The sequence below is a fragment of the Zootoca vivipara genome, chromosome 8 (assembly GCF_965207765.1).
Source record: "Zootoca vivipara chromosome 8, rZooViv2.hap1.1, whole genome shotgun sequence".
NCBI classification, from domain to species: domain Eukaryota; kingdom Metazoa; phylum Chordata; class Lepidosauria; order Squamata; family Lacertidae; genus Zootoca; species Zootoca vivipara.
The window spans coordinates 38379652-38405266 of NC_142591.1; the positions used below are offsets into that span (position 1 = coordinate 38379652).

General features: G+C 38.9%; 2 protein-coding genes across 2 annotated transcripts; both read right to left on the reverse strand.

The window, feature by feature from the left end:
* Positions 1-527: 527 nt before the first annotated feature.
* RNMT (RNA guanine-7 methyltransferase) lies at positions 528-10868 on the reverse strand. Its single transcript, XM_060277920.2, has 7 exons — positions 8116-10868; positions 7382-7563; positions 6381-6545; positions 5008-5125; positions 3522-3623; positions 2511-2544; positions 528-1446 (listed from the first exon to the last, which is right to left on the reverse strand). Exons 1-7 carry the CDS (start codon positions 8248-8250, stop codon positions 1409-1411), a joined length of 774 nt encoding a protein of 257 aa, XP_060133903.1. The 5' UTR covers positions 8251-10868; the 3' UTR covers positions 528-1408.
* Positions 10869-11605: 737 nt separating this feature from the next.
* On the reverse strand, positions 11606-25607 carry LOC118089849 (mRNA cap guanine-N(7) methyltransferase). The gene is made up of 12 exons (XM_060277918.2): positions 25522-25607; positions 24045-24301; positions 23625-23873; positions 22223-22343; positions 21278-21400; positions 19194-19309; positions 18460-18641; positions 17459-17623; positions 16086-16203; positions 14600-14701; positions 13589-13622; positions 11606-12524 (listed from the first exon to the last, which is right to left on the reverse strand). The coding sequence occupies exons 2-12, from the start codon at positions 24267-24269 to the stop codon at positions 12487-12489; spliced, it is 1473 nt and encodes a 490-aa protein (XP_060133901.1). The 5' UTR covers positions 24270-24301; positions 25522-25607; the 3' UTR covers positions 11606-12486.
* Between the last annotated feature and the right edge of the window lie 8 nt (positions 25608-25615).

Sequence of the window (25615 nt, forward strand, 5' to 3'; positions counted from 1 at the left end):
AAGGACAACCATGACGTGCAAGGCAGTTCTGATGTGCAGTTTACTTTCTCTAAATATTTGAAGTCTCTCTTGTTCAAAGATTCACTAAAATGGCTCACAGTAATGTTTAATTTCACCCTATGTAATTAGCTTTATTCTACTGTGTTTCTATGCTGCTTTCCAAAGCTCAGCTGGCTTGCACATGTTCTCGGTGACAAAAATTTAGTGAGTTTTGCTACTTGCACATTCAGTTCTTTGGACCATTCTGCATAAAGTGTTGTGTGCCGTGTTTCTCCGAAAATAAGACATCGTCTTATATTTATTTTTCCTCAAAAAAACACGCTGTGGCTTCTTTTCAGGGGATGTATTATTTTTTTCCTCCTCCTCCTCCTGCGGCCGGCATTGCTGCTGCGCCTATCACTATGTCTTATTTTCGGGGTATGGCTTATATTCCTTGAATGCTTAAAAATCCTGCTATGGCTTATTTTATGACGTCTTAAAATAGGGGAAACAGGGTAATAAGGAAACAAAACTCACACACAGATCACTTGTACAGAACAGAAATCTATTTAATCTTGATCACATACTATGAAAAATTACACACCAATGAGCACAAACAACAAAATTCGTGTTCCTCCAAATACTCCCCCATCTGACACATCAACCACAATTATTTAACACTGAAAATACTGCACTGTGGAGTGGCGATAAAAAGCCCAACCAATGAATTATGTCTGGCATTCTGATGTACAGAGCTCACATGCATGCAAGCACATCGTCATTCACTTAAACTGGTTGACAAAGGTCTCTCCTCTAAAAGGAGACACCCAGTTACATAGCTCTGGAATGGGGGCAGCTATTTTTCCATGGAGTGCAGTGGTTTTGAATTCAGCTGACATTTGCTAATTTGCTTGTCTGCAACTTTGTAAAGCAGAACAACAGGCGATTTCAAATAAACACTTGTTGCATGATGACCACTTCAAAACTTTGGGGCAGCTCAAACAGCATGTAGAGCTCAGAAATTACCAAGACCCTTACTACTTTGGCTTGTCAAGGAATTGAGAGAGTATGGCAACAGCTGAATTACCATCTGGATGGAAGCTACGTTATTTCTTCATCCTGTGATCACTATCATGCTGTAGGTTTATAAGCAGTCAGTAATAGACCAAGGTGTCTGAACGCAAACTAATGTATCCTTTGTTAAGAGTAAGAACCCAATCATCCCCCAAACATAAAATCATATTTTGTGTGTGTGTGCGTGTGTGTATAGACAGACACACAAAACAAAATTCCATCTGTCACAGACAGTCAAACCATAGGTAAGCTTGCCCAATTTGGTTGTGTCCTGCACACTTTTAAAACATAAAAATATAAAATAGCTGTCACTTTGGATGCTAGAGCACTTCAATTGTGTTTTTGTGGTCGTCTTTTACTGCTGCTTTTCGAAGGCAAAAATCAAATATATACCTGGGGAAAAATGAAAAAGAAAGCATTAACCTTCTCCTGTTTCAAAGATTTTTGTTCATAAACAACCAAGTCTGACAACATATAACCATCTAAGAGAGCTTAAAGCAAGGGTTGCCAATCTGAGGCCACTGGTGCTAGGGCCTTGAAGGCTTCCAGTGGTGCTCCTGGGCTTTGGATTGCTCCCAATCTGACCTATTCCATCAACCTCACCCAGATCCAGCCCCTCAACTGATGCAAGGGCCTTGCACATTCAGATGGTTGGTCAGGGGTTTAAATCCTAACTAAACATTCAGTTGGGAGGTGGAAAGAAGAGACATGCAGGATGCCTGCAGTCCTCCTTCTCCCCCCCCTCTCCTTTCTACAAAGACCACTTCACTTTAGGTGGACTGAACCAACTCGGAGTGATTTGGGGCTGTCCAAACGTGATTCAGCCAAATTCTGGGTAAACCCAATTTGGCCCAATATTTGGCCAGAGACAGGGCATGGCTCTGTTTATTAGAGCCCTGACAGCTATACCTATCAGAGCCTCCAAAACCAAAAAACAAGCAAAAAAATTCTAGCACTAAAGCTGTCTGGCTATACCTAATAGAAAAAATACTGGCCTGGTTCACACACCATGGTAAGCCAAATCACCAAACTGCATGTTCCCAGAGAGGAAGTTGTAGTCACTCCAACACCTGTCTGGTTCTTTCTGCTCTCATAGCAGCTAAACCAACATTTGGCTTACCATGTCATCTGAACCGGGGCTTGTGGTTAAACTCTAGCCTTGCTTACCACAAGCTCTACAGCCAAGAACAAATCTTGGTCAGCTAACAATTTTGCTACTAAATTTACTTTGTGATGTACTTGAGCTGAATGAAGTTATGATCTTGAGGCATTTTTACATAGCAGCTATGTATCACCCGTTTTTCCTGCTTAGCAGATTCCCTCATAAAAAGTTCCTGCTGGAGAAATTCTTACATTTTAAAAACAAACTAGCCTGACAGCTATGGAACAGGTTTGGGGGAATAAAATACAATACTGAACTATGATAGTAATATTTAAACATCAGTTATAGTACGTACTTGTTGCCTCCCATTCAGATTTACTCAGGGTTCCCTTGAAAGGAAGAAAATGTCACATTTACAGACAGCAAATTATTGTATACATTTTAAACAATTAGCAGGAATATATAGATATTTATCCAGGGGCAAACTGTTCCTTCCTGCTGCTATATTTTAATGCTTCAGATATCAATAATAGTTTCAGATTTCAGAAAGCTAAAACATGCACCCCTGTACTTCAGTATTCTCATTGAAAGGGAAAGATCTGTTAGCACATTTAGAAGGTGATCAACCAGTGAGTTGAAGTAACTCACTGTAAAAGGGGCGGGTTTATTATGTACTTAGCTATGCCTGATTGCACATTCAGGGAAGGAGACACATGAGTTTTTGTAATCAAGCAGTTTCTCTTTTATTTTAAGGATGCAAATGACTTGCATTAGTATGTGGTGGGCAGGCTGGCTAGTAAAGTTATATATGTCAATAGCTTTTATAGATTAATTTGCAAGGCTGATACTATACAATTTTGAGCACCATAGATTATGACTACGGACTATCTCTTCAGAAATAAGTCTGCTATAATTGCCAAAGCTCAGATGCCAAACAAAAGGGAATATAGCACATTTCCTTCTCCTTTCAAGGCTGAAAACTTTCAAAGCAACATGAAAGGCCACTTCCTGCACAAGACTCCCTGCAGCTGCTCTAATGCCCAAACAGAGAGACTAGTACTCAAGCGCATTAGAATGGCAATAGAAGTTTCATAATTCTGCAGAAACAAAACAAAAGAACAGAGATCCAGAAGCACCATTGGTGGCCAGCTTTTGTCACTACTTCTTGCTTCACAATGGCGCCATCAGGAAGGTATGCTCTATTCCACTTAGCACATGGCCATCAATGAGTTTTCAGGGCACTATCCTGAGTTTTTCAGTTCCATGGACCCAACCCAACATGCATAAGCTTTGCCAAGTGTTCAGACACAGAAGGCAAAGAGTGGGCTGCAAGCAGCCTAATCTTCTCCAGATACTTGATACTTACAAGGGGTAACTTGGCTTTCCCACCATTCTTAAGCATTTCTGCATGCTCATAGTCCTCTTTTTTATTTGAGACCAGCCTGGAACTTTCATCAGCAGGGTATTTCTGAAAAAAAAACAGATTACACATAATTACTGCAAATATGGTCAAGGGCTGGCACTCTAAAAAATACTGTTGTGCACCTGCCAAAATGAAAATTCAGACACAAATTGTCTGTACTGATTCCTTCTTTGCCCTTGAGCTAACAGTGACAAAGAAATGAGGTATTTATATCCAGTCGTAATAGCTCCAACTGTAAGCCCCCAAATACTATTTAGTAGTTGACCCAATGAAAGATGTTTTCTGTGTCACCAACACTGTCACCTTGTATTCCACATTTATAGCTCTGATTTCTTGTATGATGAAACTCATAGGGGTTCACCTTGTGCTCCTAAGCATGCTCCATGCAATGTCCAAATCCAGCCTGGGGTGTGTAAGACACAAATTCATACAAATCATCTAGTTCACAGCGAAAGGATCCCTGATGGATAGCCATCCAAACTCTGTTTAAAAACCTCCAACAAAGGAGAGCCCACCACCTTCCAAGGGAGCCCATTCTACTAGAATGTCCTTCCTAATGTTTAGTCAGAAATTTTCTTTCTTGTAATTTGAATCCATTGGTTCTGCTCCTACCCACCAGAGCAGTAGAAAACAAGCTTTCTCCATCTTCCATTTAGACACAGCGGAAACTCGGTTTTCGAATGTAATCCGTTCTGGAAGACCATTCAACTTCCAAAACGTTCGAAAACCAAGGCACAAAGGGCAGTCTGCAAATTTACAGAGAAAATTGAGAAAAACACAGTGGTACCTCAGTGGAAGTTGTTCCAACTTCCAATATGTATTTGAAAATGGAAGCATTTACTTTCAGGGTTTTGGCATTCGAAAACTGTACCGTTCGATTGCCAAGATGTTTGAAAACTGAGGTACCACTGTATTTGAAGATAGCTATCATATAATCTCTTAGTTTTCTCTTCTCCAGGGTAAACATGCCCAACACTTGTATCAATACAAGAGCCTTTAGATTTCTAACGCTCATGATTTTATTATTATTTATTGCAGAAGTAGGCTATTAGCACTAATGAGCTGAAAGTTTTGAAATGGAGGGATTCAAAGTACAGTACATCAACTTAGAATTATATTCTACAGATTATCAAAAGGACACTTCCAAGTGAGCATGTTTATAATAAATGAGAAATGTAACTGCAGTGTAATTATCTGCACACTGATTGTACATTGACAGAACACACCGAGATATCAGGGCATATGAAATAAAGCACACCTAACACAATCCCATTCAAATGCAATGTGAGATGGATAACTAGTAAAGCCTAAGTAAACATATAAATTAACTTGTCTTAGAATTACTGCACAGTGTTTATCAAAAAGCAACGCAACAGTTGACAAGGCTCACAATTAGAACAAGTCTGTCTATGTGCATTTGAAAACTAACCTCCAATGCCTGCATTTGCTGCAAAAGAATTTTATGTTCTTCATTCTTAACCTTTTCTTCGTAAAACTCCTGAAAAGTCTTTTTGTAGACTAGTTTCATGCCATACTTCTTGGCCATGCTAGGAAAAATAAATTTTGTTAGAATATAAATGCTTAATTAGCACAAAACACAAATTATGAGTGATCATCAAAGCATCATTTAAATTTCCAAAAACTACTTCTGTGTCACAATGACACCGTACGATCATAACATTGCAACTCATCTAAATTCACCACTACTTAATGTTAACATATTTTTTATATAAAAAAACAAAAAACTAATGGCAATACATTTAAAATACAAACATATTATCGTATATACATACACAGTACAGCATGCATAAACCTACTGATGCGCAATTATAACAGCAACCACACCCTGAAAGTGCAGCTCAGGGGGTTAGATATTCAATATTGTAAGTTAGTTATGAAATGCTTAGGCATTGGCACCAATGCATACTTATTTAGGCCATGTCCTTGCAATACAATGTGGACTGTGGCAATGTATCCAAGCTATGGATACACTTGTAATAGGTTCAGGAGGGCCTTGGTAAACACAGACCAGAAAACAGCCATTATAGTGGAAATAATAAGCAGGGGAGAAGAGGGAACCTGGCACAGAAAATAGAAAACTGGATACCATGGCCATGTAGAACCAAATATCCTGGCTTTAACAAGATGCCAAGAAAAAGGAAGGCGGTTAGAAGGGAGGGCACGTCAGATTTTGTTCAAATATCTAGCATATGATCTAAGACAGCGTTTCTCAACCACTGTTCCGCGGCACACTAGTGTGCCGCGAGACGCTGGCTGGTGTGCCGCGACGTGCAGCGACGAGTAGGGCGATTTGCATTGTCACGTGCCTGGCAGCCGCCAATACACAGCACTGACCCGCCGGAAAGCAATATTTCTCCTCCTCTTTCCCAAAACTCAGTGCAAACGAGCCTGGCGGCCACCAATACTCAGCGCTGACCCGCCGGAAAGCAATATTTCTCCTCCTCTTTCCCAAAGCTCAGTGCAAACGAGCCTGGCGGCCGCCAATACACAACACTAACCCGCCGGAAAGCAATATTTGGCAAGTGTTTCTTACAGTCATAATTATAATATAGGGCGGCACAGAGTTAAATTTTTTAACTTTTTTAATGGTGGTGTGCCTCGTGATTTTTTTCACGGAACAAGTGTGCCGTGGCCCAAAAAAGGTTGAGAAACACTGATCTAAGAGGACAACCTCCACATTACCACATTTTAGCTCAAGTGGCTAAAAGCTGACACAGCACTCTTCTAGCAACCATTTTTCATTTACAAACACACAACAAAAGGTAAAACATAAAAACTTACTCTACCAGCAATGGAAAATAGACCAGGAACTCTGGCACATTAACCACTCCTTCCAAGTTAAAATCATACTTGCAGCCAAACAAGGGGTAATCTCCCTTCTTCTGAAACTTCACTGTGTATATTTCATTCCCAAAAGAGTCTGTTTCTGAAGCTTCAAGGCGCTTTCTATGACAGCGTAAAAAAAATTGACAAGGAATTAAAAACCCACACAACCGTCTAACTCTTTTGTTGAAACATAACAACGGTATGGGCCTGTTTACATATCTCTAACCTCACTAATGAAGTCAGATACAGTAGTACAATGATAAAATCCTATCCCAGGACTATTTAGAGCAATAATAGATTAACTTCCCATATATCAAGTAACTACAGTAATATATATATATCCCTAATTCATTTTTATGAATTTACATAAGTAGAAAAAATATTAACCAAATATTTGGGCCAGTCAGATAATCTTGATTTTAACTGCACCGGTGAGCTTACTGGCCTTCAGCTGGCTTAGGATAATACTTCCAATATTTATGGCAGACCAAGATACTCTGCCCTGCCTGCCAGAATGCACATCTAGCTAAATTGTATATATTTGGACTAGGTAGTTTGCGTTTGCTGGCAAAAACCAAGTGAATTTAGATAGTAGAATAAAATCTCCAGACGTATTTGCAAACAAAAGATGGAAATTCAAGGAGAGGGCCCGGAATTTTCTTGAGGACGCCAGACTTTCTTTGTGGCTACCTATGGAGAAAGTTTAATCATTTTCATGTCCTAACTGTTATATTTTGAGGCAGGTGTGGGATGGAAAGTGTGGGAAAACTGCAGACAAGAGACCTAACAAACACTTGCAGGTGTATAAGGTGGGTGACTGTGCTATTCTAAGGTATCAGTACAACATTAGTTCTTCCAAGAGTGCTCAACAAGCTTACATGTGAAAATATTCTGCACAAAGTCTAAAAAGTATCTACCCTCAATATTACCTAAAAACATCATTCATACACACTTACACAAGTTCATAGCTATCTGGAGTTGTGCCAATAAAATATCCTCCATGGCAAAGTCTTTCACAGGCATTTCTAAGCATCATATCAGCTTGTTCATACGTCTCAAAAGAATAATGATATACAAATTGACAACTGCAAATGTCAAAGTGGATGTTTCGATCATTGTACTTTTTGGAGAGAGGTTCCTAAGACAAACAGAAGAGAATTGTTTATTTTTGCTGTCAGGGGAAAAAAATGGGACGGGAAAACAATTGCACTGTTCCAGTATGCTTACCACAAAAACAGTTTTTTAATCTAGGAGGCGCAAACCTAAAGTCTTCTGTTTATTTTTCTGCTCTTTTCAACTGACAATCTGCAAGTTAAATCACCGTAACCCATTATATTTTCCTATCTCCAATGTTAGGAAATAAAAACTAAAACTAAAAATATTTCTTGCTGGGAAGAAAACACCAATAGTGGAGATAAATTATTTTTAGGCAAAAATCTGCACTACAGCACATACAAGAATAGTTACATTAACTTATTTAGAGTTCCTGATAAAGTGACCCTATCAAAGAAGTAATACTTTCATGCAGACCTTGTCTTTAAATATGTAATCATGTAGAAAATAATGCAATGGCTGGTTTACTTCTACACATTTGTTTTCTAACATTTCCCTTCATTTACATTTTAGACACCCATTTATTTTTATATCAAACAAATTACAAGTAATTTTAAAAAGCATGGAATAACTATACCTTTGTGCTGTCAGCAGTTATAAATTCTGCACTAAATATTCTCTCATTTTGACGACCACGGTTTTTCATATCATAGTACCGTGATTCGCACTGTTGTACGGAAACATCAGCAATATCTGTTTTTAAAAAACGCATAATCAAAAAACTCTTCAAAAAGCTGTGAAGTGGGAGAAGGCAAGTATATAATTGAAGACTAAAAGTATTTTATTTGGCAACTGCTTATCACAACTACTCAGAGATCTGCATAGAGTATGCTAAAAATCATTGTACATAACCAAAACACTTAACAAAGAAAAGCAATTGCACCTTATGTTCAAAAATATTTCATAATTTAATATCAAATATTTACATTAGGAAGACGTGTGTGTTTTTCTTAAAACTAATGCTGTGTCACATTTTTGGCTTAACTCTAAAATTTTAATTTAAAAAAATTGATTTAGTACACTACTTTTCTGTAACATGACAACTTCCAATTTGAATTATTAATGCTGTGAAGAAAATGACTATCAGTAATTTTATTCTGACCATAACAAACTTTGTAATAATGCTTACCTAACACAGCTATTTACATGTTTTTGGAAACAAAAAGGAGGCTGTGCTGCCATCTCTAGGTCAGGACTGGGATTGCTTTTGTCCATTTATTGTTAGTGAACTAAAGGCAGTAATCATGTCAGCTACGGTTTACTAAACAGGCAGTGAATACATATACTGTATAAGGGCTGACAGCCTCGGAAACGCTTAATTTAGACTTTTGAATAGCTGCAGAAAAGTATTCCTGAAAGCAACAAACAACAATATCTGAACAAAAGACTTGAAAACCACTCTTAACAGTGCTACCTCGTCTTAAAGAACTCTCTGCAAGCTATTTTTGAGTAGAGGCCTTCATGGATAAATATTTGCTTTTACATTAAATCTGGAGACAAACCTAGGAGCCATCTCAATTAATTTGCAGAGTGAATTTTTACTAAAAAATAGCACTTTCCATACTACAGGATATAATAATTGTAAAATACCTGAACTTAAAAAGACAAGCAGCTCAAGCCAAAACAATGAAGAATTCAAGCTGCAATCACATTAAATGAAATAGCAACTTCCAAGCTCAAGCCCTGGAATGCGTATCTAGCATAGAAACACAGCAAATTGGTAAGGGATGGAGGGGACATTCTGTTTGCTATTATTTCTGTATAACTTTTTTTGTAACTTGCTATGGAAATACAGTACTGGAATGCCAACAGCTAAATTAAAGACAATCTCAGAGTGTTTCAATGTAAGCAGATGACATATGGTATATCATATACCATATATGGCAGCAATGCTGAACATGTGCCCCTCCACATGCTATTGAACTACGATTTCTATCATCTTATGCTAGTTAGGCCTAATTGGAAATTGGAAACCTGTATAATATTTGTAGGGCAACAGGTTGGCAAAGCCTAGCTTATGGCATTGCAGACCAGTTTTGCTAAATAGTTGGAACTGAAATAACAGTTTATGCATTTCCAAATATAAAGTTATTCAGTGTTTAAATCAAGTTCCTTGAGAAGAAGAAACAGAACAAAATGAAACTGCCAAACCCTTAAGATAATCCACTCAGGGATTATCTAACACCAAGACAGCCATTCCCCACCCAAAAGTTCTCACTTTCTCACAAATCAATGGTCACTATAGCTGCATATGTATCATTAGCCTGTGTTGATCAAACGAAGTGGAAAACAATTAAGAAAGGTACAAAGAAGGTGTGTACATTTGTTCGCCCTTAGCCTTCCTCTTTGCCCTCACTCCAGATGCTTCAAGTACTTGGGTCACATAAAATGTAGTAATTTCTAATGTGGCTATTGCAGCAAAGCGATTTTTTTTCTGGGCGGAGAAGGGGAGTAGATACAGCTCCTTGCCAAGGGCACAAGGAACACCTCTGGTCAGAAGTATATCAAATGTGTTATTATTCCTGGCCAAAGGTTATTCTCCAACATGTGTTATTTTGGATAAAGCTGTGGAAATATTTGAAAAATCATTTAACAATTGCCCATTTTTAAAGCTGAAACTTTATTGGGGAGTAGCTTTCCCTTCACTGTTTTCAGTATATTTTCAGAGAGCAATTTTCAATAACTACCAGAGAATAATTGAAATTACATTACAGCTGTGTCTCCTTTATTTCATGTGCTCAGGAGGGATCTCTAGAAAACACCGGTGATTGGTGCAAAATACACATGGTAAACCAAGTGATGGTAGGGATAACCTCCAACAATGGAGTTTAATCAAAGTTCAGAGGCCAGAGAGTTGTCCAGGTTCGATCCCTAGCATCTATCTCTAAAACAGGCACCCCTAACCTTCGACCCTCCAGATGTTTTGGACTACAATTCCCATCATCCTTGAACACTGGTCCTGTTAGCTAGGGATCATGGGAGTTGTAGGCCAAAACATCTGGAGGGCCGCAGGTTGAGGGTGCCTGACAGGACCAGTGGTTGGGGAAGATGGGAATTGTAGTCCAAAACATCTGGAGGGCCGAAGTTTGGGGGTGCCTGTTCTAGGCTCTCTTGATTTCTGTCTTTGCAAAGTGCTTCCCACCATGATTCCTTTAGTCCAGGCATGTCAAACCTGCAGCCCTCCAGATGTTTTGGCCTACAACTCCCATGATCCCTAGCTAGCAGGACCAGTGGTTGGGGAAGATGGGAATTGTAGTCCAAAACATCTGGAGGGCCGCAGGTTTGACATGCCTGCTTTAGTCTGTTTAACAAAAGATTTTTGCTTTCACTGAAAAAAAATGGATGCTTTTGCAGGGCTCTGATTAGGCTTCCTTAGGATGTATGTCTCAACCCGAGTTTATATAGCCTGAAATTTATGGGCAATGTTCAATTAACAATTCTTTACACATATCCCTCATGTTCAATGAACACAAACATGTGTTTTACCATATATATGTAGTTTTGTATTGTGTCACACACAGCAAAATACAAACATGCACAAAGGACAACCATGACGTGCAAGGCAGTTCTGATGTGCAGTTTACTTTCTCTAAATATTTGAAGTCTCTCTTGTTCAAAGATTCACTAAAATGGCTCACAGTAATGTTTAATTTCACCCTATGTAATTAGCTTTATTCTACTGTGTTTCTATGCTGCTTTCCAAAGCTCAGCTGGCTTGCACATGTTCTCGGTGACAAAAATTTAGTGAGTTTTGCTACTTGCACATTCAGTTCTTTGGACCATTCTGCATAAAGTGTTGTGTGCCGTGTTTCTCCGAAAATAAGACATCGTCTTATATTTATTTTTCCTCAAAAAAACACGCTGTGGCTTCTTTTCAGGGGATGTATTATTTTTTTCCTCCTCCTCCTCCTGCGGCCGGCATTGCTGCTGCGCCTATCACTATGTCTTATTTTCGGGGTATGGCTTATATTCCTTGAATGCTTAAAAATCCTGCTATGGCTTATTTTATGACGTCTTAAAATAGGGGAAACAGGGTAATAAGGAAACAAAACTCACACACAGATCACTTGTACAGAACAGAAATCTATTTAATCTTGATCACATACTATGAAAAATTACACACCAATGAGCACAAACAACAAAATTCGTGTTCCTCCAAATACTCCCCCATCTGACACATCAACCACAATTATTTAACACTGAAAATACTGCACTGTGGAGTGGCGATAAAAAGCCCAACCAATGAATTATGTCTGGCATTCTGATGTACAGAGCTCACATGCATGCAAGCACATCGTCATTCACTTAAACTGGTTGACAAAGGTCTCTCCTCTAAAAGGAGACACCCAGTTACATAGCTCTGGAATGGGGGCAGCTATTTTTCCATGGAGTGCAGTGGTTTTGAATTCAGCTGACATTTGCTAATTTGCTTGTCTGCAACTTTGTAAAGCAGAACAACAGGCGATTTCAAATAAACACTTGTTGCATGATGACCACTTCAAAACTTTGGGGCAGCTCAAACAGCATGTAGAGCTCAGAAATTACCAAGACCCTTACTACTTTGGCTTGTCAAGGAATTGAGAGAGTATGGCAACAGCTGAATTACCATCTGGATGGAAGCTACGTTATTTCTTCATCCTGTGATCACTATCATGCTGTAGGTTTATAAGCAGTCAGTAATAGACCAAGGTGTCTGAACGCAAACTAATGTATCCTTTGTTAAGAGTAAGAACCCAATCATCCCCCAAACATAAAATCATATTTTGTGTGTGTGTGCGTGTGTGTATAGACAGACACACAAAACAAAATTCCATCTGTCACAGACAGTCAAACCATAGGTAAGCTTGCCCAATTTGGTTGTGTCCTGCACACTTTTAAAACATAAAAATATAAAATAGCTGTCACTTTGGATGCTAGAGCACTTCAATTGTGTTTTTGTGGTCGTCTTTTACTGCTGCTTTTCGAAGGCAAAAATCAAATATATACCTGGGGAAAAATGAAAAAGAAAGCATTAACCTTCTCCTGTTTCAAAGATTTTTGTTCATAAACAACCAAGTCTGACAACATATAACCATCTAAGAGAGCTTAAAGCAAGGGTTGCCAATCTGAGGCCACTGGTGCTAGGGCCTTGAAGGCTTCCAGTGGTGCTCCTGGGCTTTGGATTGCTCCCAATCTGACCTATTCCATCAACCTCACCCAGATCCAGCCCCTCAACTGATGCAAGGGCCTTGCACATTCAGATGGTTGGTCAGGGGTTTAAATCCTAACTAAACATTCAGTTGGGAGGTGGAAAGAAGAGACATGCAGGATGCCTGCAGTCCTCCTTCTCCCCCCCCTCTCCTTTCTACAAAGACCACTTCACTTTAGGTGGACTGAACCAACTCGGAGTGATTTGGGGCTGTCCAAACGTGATTCAGCCAAATTCTGGGTAAACCCAATTTGGCCCAATATTTGGCCAGAGACAGGGCATGGCTCTGTTTATTAGAGCCCTGACAGCTATACCTATCAGAGCCTCCAAAACCAAAAAACAAGCAAAAAAATTCTAGCACTAAAGCTGTCTGGCTATACCTAATAGAAAAAATACTGGCCTGGTTCACACACCATGGTAAGCCAAATCACCAAACTGCATGTTCCCAGAGAGGAAGTTGTAGTCACTCCAACACCTGTCTGGTTCTTTCTGCTCTCATAGCAGCTAAACCAACATTTGGCTTACCATGTCATCTGAACCGGGGCTTGTGGTTAAACTCTAGCCTTGCTTACCACAAGCTCTACAGCCAAGAACAAATCTTGGTCAGCTAACAATTTTGCTACTAAATTTACTTTGTGATGTACTTGAGCTGAATGAAGTTATGATCTTGAGGCATTTTTACATAGCAGCTATGTATCACCCGTTTTTCCTGCTTAGCAGATTCCCTCATAAAAAGTTCCTGCTGGAGAAATTCTTACATTTTAAAAACAAACTAGCCTGACAGCTATGGAACAGGTTTGGGGGAATAAAATACAATACTGAACTATGATAGTAATATTTAAACATCAGTTATAGTACGTACTTGTTGCCTCCCATTCAGATTTACTCAGGGTTCCCTTGAAAGGAAGAAAATGTCACATTTACAGACAGCAAATTATTGTATACATTTTAAACAATTAGCAGGAATATATAGATATTTATCCAGGGGCAAACTGTTCCTTCCTGCTGCTATATTTTAATGCTTCAGATATCAATAATAGTTTCAGATTTCAGAAAGCTAAAACATGCACCCCTGTACTTCAGTATTCTCATTGAAAGGGAAAGATCTGTTAGCACATTTAGAAGGTGATCAACCAGTGAGTTGAAGTAACTCACTGTAAAAGGGGCGGGTTTATTATGTACTTAGCTATGCCTGATTGCACATTCAGGGAAGGAGACACATGAGTTTTTGTAATCAAGCAGTTTCTCTTTTATTTTAAGGATGCAAATGACTTGCATTAGTATGTGGTGGGCAGGCTGGCTAGTAAAGTTATATATGTCAATAGCTTTTATAGATTAATTTGCAAGGCTGATACTATACAATTTTGAGCACCATAGATTATGACTACGGACTATCTCTTCAGAAATAAGTCTGCTATAATTGCCAAAGCTCAGATGCCAAACAAAAGGGAATATAGCACATTTCCTTCTCCTTTCAAGGCTGAAAACTTTCAAAGCAACATGAAAGGCCACTTCCTGCACAAGACTCCCTGCAGCTGCTCTAATGCCCAAACAGAGAGACTAGTACTCAAGCGCATTAGAATGGCAATAGAAGTTTCATAATTCTGCAGAAACAAAACAAAAGAACAGAGATCCAGAAGCACCATTGGTGGCCAGCTTTTGTCACTACTTCTTGCTTCACAATGGCGCCATCAGGAAGGTATGCTCTATTCCACTTAGCACATGGCCATCAATGAGTTTTCAGGGCACTATCCTGAGTTTTTCAGTTCCATGGACCCAACCCAACATGCATAAGCTTTGCCAAGTGTTCAGACACAGAAGGCAAAGAGTGGGCTGCAAGCAGCCTAATCTTCTCCAGATACTTGATACTTACAAGGGGTAACTTGGCTTTCCCACCATTCTTAAGCATTTCTGCATGCTCATAGTCCTCTTTTTTATTTGAGACCAGCCTGGAACTTTCATCAGCAGGGTATTTCTGAAAAAAAAACAGATTACACATAATTACTGCAAATATGGTCAAGGGCTGGCACTCTAAAAAATACTGTTGTGCACCTGCCAAAATGAAAATTCAGACACAAATTGTCTGTACTGATTCCTTCTTTGCCCTTGAGCTAACAGTGACAAAGAAATGAGGTATTTATATCCAGTCGTAATAGCTCCAACTGTAAGCCCCCAAATACTATTTAGTAGTTGACCCAATGAAAGATGTTTTCTGTGTCACCAACACTGTCACCTTGTATTCCACATTTATAGCTCTGATTTCTTGTATGATGAAACTCATAGGGGTTCACCTTGTGCTCCTAAGCATGCTCCATGCAATGTCCAAATCCAGCCTGGGGTGTGTAAGACACAAATTCATACAAATCATCTAGTTCACAGCGAAAGGATCCCTGATGGATAGCCATCCAAACTCTGTTTAAAAACCTCCAACAAAGGAGAGCCCACCACCTTCCAAGGGAGCCCATTCTACTAGAATGTCCTTCCTAATGTTTAGTCAGAAATTTTCTTTCTTGTAATTTGAATCCATTGGTTCTGCTCCTACCCACCAGAGCAGTAGAAAACAAGCTTTCTCCATCTTCCATTTAGACACAGCGGAAACTCGGTTTTCGAATGTAATCCGTTCTGGAAGACCATTCAACTTCCAAAACGTTCGAAAACCAAGGCACAAAGGGCAGTCTGCAAATTTACAGAGAAAATTGAGAAAAACACAGTGGTACCTCAGTGGAAGTTGTTCCAACTTCCAATATGTATTTGAAAATGGAAGCATTTACTTTCAGGGTTTTGGCATTCGAAAACTGTACCGTTCGATTGCCAAGATGTTTGAAAACTGAGGTACCACTGTATTTGAAGATAGCTATCATATAATCTCTTAGTTTTCTCTTCTCCAGGGTAAACATGCCCAACACTTGTATCAATACAAGAGCCTTTAGATTTCTAACGCTCATGATTTTATTATTATTTATTGCAGAAGTAGGCTATTAGCACTAATGAGCTGAAAGTTTTGAAATGGAGGGATTCAAAGTACAGTACATCAACTTAGAATTATATTCTACAGATTATCAAAAGGACACTTCCAAGTGAGCATGTTTATAATAAATGAGAAATGTAACTGCAGTGTAATTATCTGCACACTGATTGTACATTGACAGAACACACCGAGATATCAGGGCATATGAAATAAAGCACACCTAACACAATCCCATTCAAATGCAATGTGAGATGGATAACTAGTAAAGCCTAAGTAAACATATAAATTAACTTGTCTTAGAATTACTGCACAGTGTTTATCAAAAAGCAACGCAACAGTTGACAAGGCTCACAATTAGAACAAGTCTGTCTATGTGCATTTGAAAACTAACCTCCAATGCCTGCATTTGCTGCAAAAGAATTTTATGTTCTTCATTCTTAACCTTTTCTTCGTAAAACTCCTGAAAAGTCTTTTTGTAGACTAGTTTCATGCCATACTTCTTGGCCATGCTAGGAAAAATAAATTTTGTTAGAATATAAATGCTTAATTAGCACAAAACACAAATTATGAGTGATCATCAAAGCATCATTTAAATTTCCAAAAACTACTTCTGTGTCACAATGACACCGTACGATCATAACATTGCAACTCATCTAAATTCACCACTACTTAATGTTAACATATTTTTTATATAAAAAAACAAAAAACTAATGGCAATACATTTAAAATACAAACATATTATCGTATATACATACACAGTACAGCATGCATAAACCTACTGATGCGCAATTATAACAGCAACCACACCCTGAAAGTGCAGCTCAGGGGGTTAGATATTCAATATTGTAAGTTAGTTATGAAATGCTTAGGCATTGGCACCAATGCATACTTATTTAGGCCATGTCCTTGCAATACAATGTGGACTGTGGCAATGTATCCAAGCTATGGATACACTTGTAATAGGTTCAGGAGGGCCTTGGTAAACACAGACCAGAAAACAGCCATTATAGTGGAAATAATAAGCAGGGGAGAAGAGGGAACCTGGCACAGAAAATAGAAAACTGGATACCATGGCCATGTAGAACCAAATATCCTGGCTTTAACAAGATGCCAAGAAAAAGGAAGGCGGTTAGAAGGGAGGGCACGTCAGATTTTGTTCAAATATCTAGCATATGATCTAAGACAGCGTTTCTCAACCACTGTTCCGCGGCACACTAGTGTGCCGCGAGACGCTGGCTGGTGTGCCGCGACGTGCAGCGACGAGTAGGGCGATTTGCATTGTCACGTGCCTGGCAGCCGCCAATACACAGCACTGACCCGCCGGAAAGCAATATTTCTCCTCCTCTTTCCCAAAACTCAGTGCAAACGAGCCTGGCGGCCACCAATACTCAGCGCTGACCCGCCGGAAAGCAATATTTCTCCTCCTCTTTCCCAAAGCTCAGTGCAAACGAGCCTGGCGGCCGCCAATACACAACACTAACCCGCCGGAAAGCAATATTTGGCAAGTGTTTCTTACAGTCATAATTATAATATAGGGCGGCACAGAGTTAAATTTTTTAACTTTTTTAATGGTGGTGTGCCTCGTGATTTTTTTCACGGAACAAGTGTGCCGTGGCCCAAAAAAGGTTGAGAAACACTGATCTAAGAGGACAACCTCCACATTACCACATTTTAGCTCAAGTGGCTAAAAGCTGACACAGCACTCTTCTAGCAACCATTTTTCATTTACAAACACACAACAAAAGGTAAAACATAAAAACTTACTCTACCAGCAATGGAAAATAGACCAGGAACTCTGGCACATTAACCACTCCTTCCAAGTTAAAATCATACTTGCAGCCAAACAAGGGGTAATCTCCCTTCTTCTGAAACTTCACTGTGTATATTTCATTCCCAAAAGAGTCTGTTTCTGAAGCTTCAAGGCGCTTTCTATGACAGCGTAAAAAAAATTGACAAGGAATTAAAAACCCACACAACCGTCTAACTCTTTTGTTGAAACATAACAACGGTATGGGCCTGTTTACATATCTCTAACCTCACTAATGAAGTCAGATACAGTAGTACAATGATAAAATCCTATCCCAGGACTATTTAGAGCAATAATAGATTAACTTCCCATATATCAAGTAACTACAGTAATATATATATATCCCTAATTCATTTTTATGAATTTACATAAGTAGAAAAAATATTAACCAAATATTTGGGCCAGTCAGATAATCTTGATTTTAACTGCACCGGTGAGCTTACTGGCCTTCAGCTGGCTTAGGATAATACTTCCAATATTTATGGCAGACCAAGATACTCTGCCCTGCCTGCCAGAATGCACATCTAGCTAAATTGTATATATTTGGACTAGGTAGTTTGCGTTTGCTGGCAAAAACCAAGTGAATTTAGATAGTAGAATAAAATCTCCAGACGTATTTGCAAACAAAAGATGGAAATTCAAGGAGAGGGCCCGGAATTTTCTTGAGGACGCCAGACTTTCTTTGTGGCTACCTATGGAGAAAGTTTAATCATTTTCATGTCCTAACTGTTATATTTTGAGGCAGGTGTGGGATGGAAAGTGTGGGAAAACTGCAGACAAGAGACCTAACAAACACTTGCAGGTGTATAAGGTGGGTGACTGTGCTATTCTAAGGTATCAGTACAACATTAGTTCTTCCAAGAGTGCTCAACAAGCTTACATGTGAAAATATTCTGCACAAAGTCTAAAAAGTATCTACCCTCAATATTACCTAAAAACATCATTCATACACACTTACACAAGTTCATAGCTATCTGGAGTTGTGCCAATAAAATATCCTCCATGGCAAAGTCTTTCACAGGCATTTCTAAGCATCATATCAGCTTGTTCATACGTCTCAAAAGAATAATGATATACAAATTGACAACTGCAAATGTCAAAGTGGATGTTTCGATCATTGTACTTTTTGGAGAGAGGTTCCTAAGACAAACAGAAGAGAATTGTTTATTTTTGCTGTCAGGGGAAAAAAATGGGACGGGAAAACAATTGCACTGTTCCAGTATGCTTACCACAAAAACAGTTTTTTAATCTAGGAGGCGCAAACCTAAAGTCTTCTGTTTATTTTTCTGCTCTTTTCAACTGACAATCTGCAAGTTAAATCACCGTAACCCATTATATTTTCCTATCTCCAATGTTAGGAAATAAAAACTAAAACTAAAAATATTTCTTGCTGGGAAGAAAACACCAATAGTGGAGATAAATTATTTTTAGGCAAAAATCTGCACTACAGCACATACAAGAATAGTTACATTAACTTATTTAGAGTTCCTGATAAAGTGACCCTATCAAAGAAGTAATACTTTCATGCAGACCTTGTCTTTAAATATGTAATCATGTAGAAAATAATGCAATGGCTGGTTTACTTCTACACATTTGTTTTCTAACATTTCCCTTCATTTACATTTTAGACACCCATTTATTTTTATATCAAACAAATTACAAGTAATTTTAAAAAGCATGGAATAACTATACCTTTGTGCTGTCAGCAGTTATAAATTCTGCACTAAATATTCTCTCATTTTGACGACCACGGTTTTTCATATCATAGTACCGTGATTCGCACTGTTGTACGGAAACATCAGCAATATCTGTTTTTAAAAAACGCATAATCAAAAAACTCTTCAAAAAGCTGTGAAGTGGGAGAAGGCAAGTATATAATTGAAGACTAAAAGTATTTTATTTGGCAACTGCTTATCACAACTACTCAGAGATCTGCATAGAGTATGCTAAAAATCATTGTACATAACCAAAACACTTAACAAAGAAAAGCAATTGCACCTTATGTTCAAAAATATTTCATAATTTAATATCAAATATTTACATTAGGAAGACGTGTGTGTTTTTCTTAAAACTAATGCTGTGTCACATTTTTGGCTTAACTCTAAAATTTTAATTTAAAAAAATTGATTTAGTACACTACTTTTCTGTAACATGACAACTTCCAATTTGAATTATTAATGCTGTGAAGAAAATGACTATCAGTAATTTTATTCTGACCATAACAAACTTTGTAATAATGCTTACCTAACACAGCTATTTACATGTTTTTGGAAACAAAAAGGAGGCTGTGCTGCCATCTCTAGGTCAGGACTGGGATTGCTTTTGTCCATTTATTGTTAGTGAACTAAAGGCAGTAATCATGTCAGCTACGGTTTACTAAACAGGCAGTGAATACATATACTGTATAAGGGCTGACAGCCTCGGAAACGCTTAATTTAGACTTTTGAATAGCTGCAGAAAAGTATTCCTGAAAGCAACAAACAACAATATCTGAACAAAAGACTTGAAAACCACTCTTAACAGTGCTACCTCGTCTTAAAGAACTCTCTGCAAGCTATTTTTGAGTAGAGGCCTTCATGGATAAATATTTGCTTTTACATTAAATCTGGAGACAAACCTAGGAGCCATCTCAATTAATTTGCAGAGTGAATTTTTACTAAAAAATAGCACTTTCCATACTACAGGATATAATAATTGTAAAATACCTGAACTTAAAAAGACAAGCAGCTCAAGCCAAAACAATGAAGAATTCAAGCTGCAATCACATTAAATGAAATAGCAACTTCCAAGCTCAAGCCCTGGAATGCGTATCTAGCATAGAAACACAGCAAATTGGTAAGGGATGGAGGGGACATTCTGTTTGCTATTATTTCTGTATAACTTTTTTTTGTAACTTGCTATGGAAATACAGTACTGGAATGCCAACAGCTAAATTAAAGACAATCTCAGAGTGTTTCAATGTAAGCAGATGACATATGGTATATCATATACCATATATGGCAGCAATGCTGAACATGTGCCCCTCCACATGCTATTGAACTATGATTTCTATCATCCTATGCTGGTTAGGCCTAATTGGAAATGCATATACCTGTATAATATTTGTAGGGCAACAGGTTGGCAAAGCCTAGCTTATGGCATTGCAGACCAGTTTTGCTAAATAGTTGGAACTGAAATAACAGTTTATGCATTTCCAAATATTAAGTTATTCAGCGTTTAAATCAAGTTCCTTGCGAAGAACAGAACAAAATGAAACTGCCAAACCCTTAAGATAATCCACTCAGGGGTAGGCAACCTAAGGCCCGTGGGCCGGATGCGGCCCAATTGCCTTCTCCATCCGGCCCGAGACGGTCTGGGAATCAGCATGTTTTTACATGAGTAGAATGTGTACTTTTATTTAAAATCCTTTGGGTTATTTGTGGGGTATAGGAATTCGTTCATCTCTTCCCCCCCCCCCCGAAAATAAAGTCCAGCCCACCACATGGTCTAAATTTGAGTATCAGTAATGTGTACCTTGTCCCAGAGCTGAAGCAAAACCTTTTCAGTGTGGCCCACAGCTGAAAAAGGTTGCTGACCCCTGCACTAAGTCTCTGTTCCATGTCTCCTTACCATGGCAAGGCTGGTAGGTTCAGGCAAGCAGCAGGACTCTTCTATGGAGGTACCCATATACTGGAAGAAACTTTGCTTACAATGTGAATTTTTAGTTGCTAGAAAATATTCAGTTTTCTGAATATTAAACCCAAGGTACATTGTTCATATCAAATTTGCCTTCTTACCTGTACATACAAGCCTACTAATTCTGCCTTTTCTCCATTTTAGTAAGTCCCCACCTTTGCCACATCCCAAATCTAAAACTGCAATGTTTTGCTTTCTCTGCCGCACCCTCTCAAGGAATTCACCTAGGAAAAAGAAAAGACACATAAAATCTTTAGCATAAATAAAAAATACATCTATTCTGCATTTCCTTTTGTAATTCTGGGATTTCTGCCATCTTATGAGTAACTTAAACAAAAAGTTGCACTCCACTAAAAGCAAAGAAAATTTGTTTGAGATAAATTTAAAATGTAAGCATGGAAAAGGCATTTACAGTACTATCCTATGCATGCCTATTTAGAAATAAGTTCTACTGAATTCACTGGAACTTATTCCCAGGTAAATGTATAGGTTTGGCATCTATTTTGTTATCTCTTCAAGAAAAAAAATTGTAGTTTAGCTCACAATAATTTTGCAATTACAATTACAAAGCACTTAAAACTGAGAGCCAGATACCCTGATGTAGGAAATACGTATCTAAATATAGTATAATTATTTTATTTATTACTACATTCATATGTTGTCTCAAGGTGACAGCCATGGTTCTCTCCATTTTATCCTAACAACTCTGTGAGGCAGGTTAAGCTTAGAGAAAGTGGCTAGCTCAATATTATCCAGTAAACTCCAGGCCCTAGTCCAACACTCAAGCATAGAATTCACTCAAATCACTCAAACAATAAATTAGTATTACATTAAGGAGCACTGTACAGAGTAAACATGTGAACATTATAGTGGTTCTTTTGCTTTAGATATTAGGTTTTGTATTTCGGATTAAAAAATCAAGTGCAAGATTGACCCACCATAGCTAATTGTACTACTAATTTAGCTTTTTCTTCAATCCCAACAAAGTAGCATCTGAAAATATGAATACACTAGAAGTATATATATTTCAAAATATATAGCCATACCAATGAGCACACTCTTTATCCAGTTGTTAAAATTCCGAAGATAGAAAATGCGACTCATACTACGCTGTTCCAATCCAACTTCTTCAAGCTTATTATAATGTGCTGCTACAGTTTCAGTATGCTGCACAAGAACATCAAAGATAGAGTGAAAAACATGAGGCTTTATATGCATTCATTTGCTACTTAAGGCACACAGCAGCGCTGGATCCAAAACCTGATGGCTCTACCATCTTCACGACCTACATTTCTAACTTTCTACTCCTATTCCTTCCCTAATAGTGGTAGCATTATGTGCTATGAACAGCACATTATGCGCTATGAACAGCACATAAAAATAAGCTTTACACAAACTCAACATAAAACAACAACACCACTGATTTGTAGGTAGAGTATCTGGTTTTGATGTAGAAATCTAGAATGAAATCACTTGGTAAATAAGAATGTTACTAGATGATCAACAAATTATTGTACTTAAAAAACCTTGGAAATACTGTAACTTAACTAACCTTGGAAAGTTAATAGCACTAAAAAATAGTAGCATGTCTCATGCAACTAATTAGAATAACTTGAACTCTGTCCAGCTTTGTCCAGCTTCCTACCCCACCCAGAAGGAATTATTTTAGGAATAACCATATAAAAGTATTGTTTCATACAAAATTCCTGAGATTAAACACCACATAGGGCAAGATCCAATGTAGCACAAGCAGGAGTTGACCTATTCAGTGCAACTTTTCCTTTCTCCCACTTCCTGCTGGGTGCACTCCCAAAATATGCTCCTGAGGGTTGGAGGAACCCTCCCAAAATCTGTTTCAGAACTTGTAGATACCCGACTGGAGAACCAAGAAGAGAAACTGCAAGTGTCATTGTGCAAGCAAGCAGTCTTAACTGGAGATCATCCATATGTTCAGTTTGCATACCATTAAGACAAATTTAATCATTTATTGTGAACATAAAGATTGCTTCTGCTTTACTCTCCACCCATGTGATCAAGGAATTATGAACCCTTGTTTAGCATTACAACCTAGCAAACCTTAGCTTCACATGCAATCCATAAAGCAAAAATAAGATTGTCAGCTCAGATGTAATGCTAAGTCAGGAGTCACAATTTGTTTCTTATACCTGGAAGAGCCAAGCAGGAGCCATTTGACTATGTTTTATCATGACACATGAATGCAACCAAATACTAAGTCTTTAGGAAACCTGTGACCCATTAGATGTTGTTGGACTCCAACTCCCTTCAGCCCCAAGCATAGCCAATAAGGGACTATGGAAACTGTAGTCCAAAAACATCCAGAGGAATAAGGGAACTCATGCCTGGAATAAGGAAATAAAGAGTAGCTTTTTTTCTATTAGTGCTACTACAGCTCAAGAATAAAGACTGAACTGCTATTGAAACACTTACTCTTTTCTTTGTTGGGCTTTGGTCAAGATCATGGTCCCCTCTTCTTTTTCTTGCTCTCCTGCTCTCCCCAGCACTGACCTCTCCCTTTTCAGTTGTGTCACAATATTCTTTATTTATTGTTGCTTTATTTTCTTCCACCGTGACCGCAGGCTTTATCTCTAGGTCTGGGGAAGCATCTCTCTTTGCTTCTTCAACCAAGTTCTTTCCAGCTTCTGGGACCCCCAAACTGGCTGTGTCAGTAACACCTGCCTGTGGAAAGAGAGTCATGTTGGTATGGAAGAAAAAATCCTTTGCTCAATCAGTAAATAAAGTTGATGACCTTGATCAATGTGTGTTACAACTAAACAGACATTTTCTGCCTACAGTGCAGAAATGCTTAAAAGAGAAAAAGCCTTCAAAATTGTTTTTTCAAACACTCACCATTTTATCTGCAGGAACCTCTTCAGATTCAGATTCAAATTTCATCTTTTTCAGTCTTTTGTCATCAAGAGCACTCCCATCTCCCTTATCTTCATCACATGTACTAGAAGTTTTACCATCATTTGCTATGATAGAGGAATCAGCCTTTGAGTCTTTAGCACTTGCGCTATCAGCTTCTTCAAATTTCTTTCTCTTTTTCTTTCCGCTGTCTAGTAACTCAGCCATGCTTCCAATAAATATTACTGTCTTATAAATATCTGCAAACAGAAAGTTATATTTTTTTCTGTTGTAAGACAAGTCTTCAGACCCCAATCTCAGTTATAATTGATACTGTATTGACATGATAAACTGGATGCTGTCATGGTTTTACACTGCATGTTAAATGGAGTTCTTGTTATGTTTAAAATTGGTATGCTAAAATGTGCTCATATTCAGCCTAACTTGATTTTGAATCCCAAGATGTTTAAATCTTTAAAAATAATAATTGTGTATTGAGCCTCTTTGTCTAAAGGAGACTCAAGATGGCATTTACATTTTCCATAAGAAAACTAAAATAGTTCATGGAAATATCTACTTAAAGCATCTATCTCTGCAATCCAAACTTCATCCCACAAAGCCCTTGGCCATTCTTCTAAAGACAAACAGGCTGTTTAGCAATATGTATTATTATGCTTTTTGTGTATTATGCTATCTTCCAATATGGTCTACTATTCCATTATGTGACTACTGGCCAGCTGGGGGAGGGGGCCGTGAGGTTCACCATAACTTCCATACAAACTCCTATTTATTAATTTTTGTATGCCCTGAGGCTGCTCATCTCTTTTTGTTTTGGTCGGTCCGTATTGTCTACAATCCCATTCAATTCCCAATTGTCATGCAAGGGAACCACCACCTCCACCCCCCACAAACAATGCCATGAACGGCTACTCGAGAAAGGGGGGGGGAGGCCCGCTGTGCTCAAGGAGATGACTCCCAGCAAAAATCACGTTCAGACTGAAGACTGCCTACGTTTCCTGGGAACCAGGCCAAAGCAGAAGTAAGTAGCCCTTCACTTTCCTCTGAACCGAGGATTTGAAACCGGAGCGCATTGTGAGCGCGAGCAAAACTGTGGGCCCCGCAACTCAGGGCTGTCGGGCCCAGCAGCTACAGGCGCTCCCTTCGCGGGTCCCATTGCATGGAACCTCCCGCCCCGATTCCAAAGGCCTCTCACACACCAGGACGAAGGGAGAGGCGAGGGAGAGGCCCGCTATTATTATCCAAATAGCCACAACTCTTCCCCTCCCCCACCACCGACCATTTCTTCTTTAAGGACTCGAAAAAAAGCGAAACGGAGCGAGGAGGAGGCGACGGCATAGGCCCAAACTTATGCCCAGCACAGCGAGCCTAACTCTGCCCGGCCATGAGGACGACGCCGACGCCTCACCGCCCCGGACCTCAGACCCTGCGAGCGGCCCCGCTGCGCAGCAACCTTCCTCACCCGCCAAAGTTGAGTTTTTCTACCGTCCCGCTCTCAGGAAACGAGGCGCAGTTTTGCATCCGGGTCACCCACGCGCGCCTTCCTCCGAAAGAAG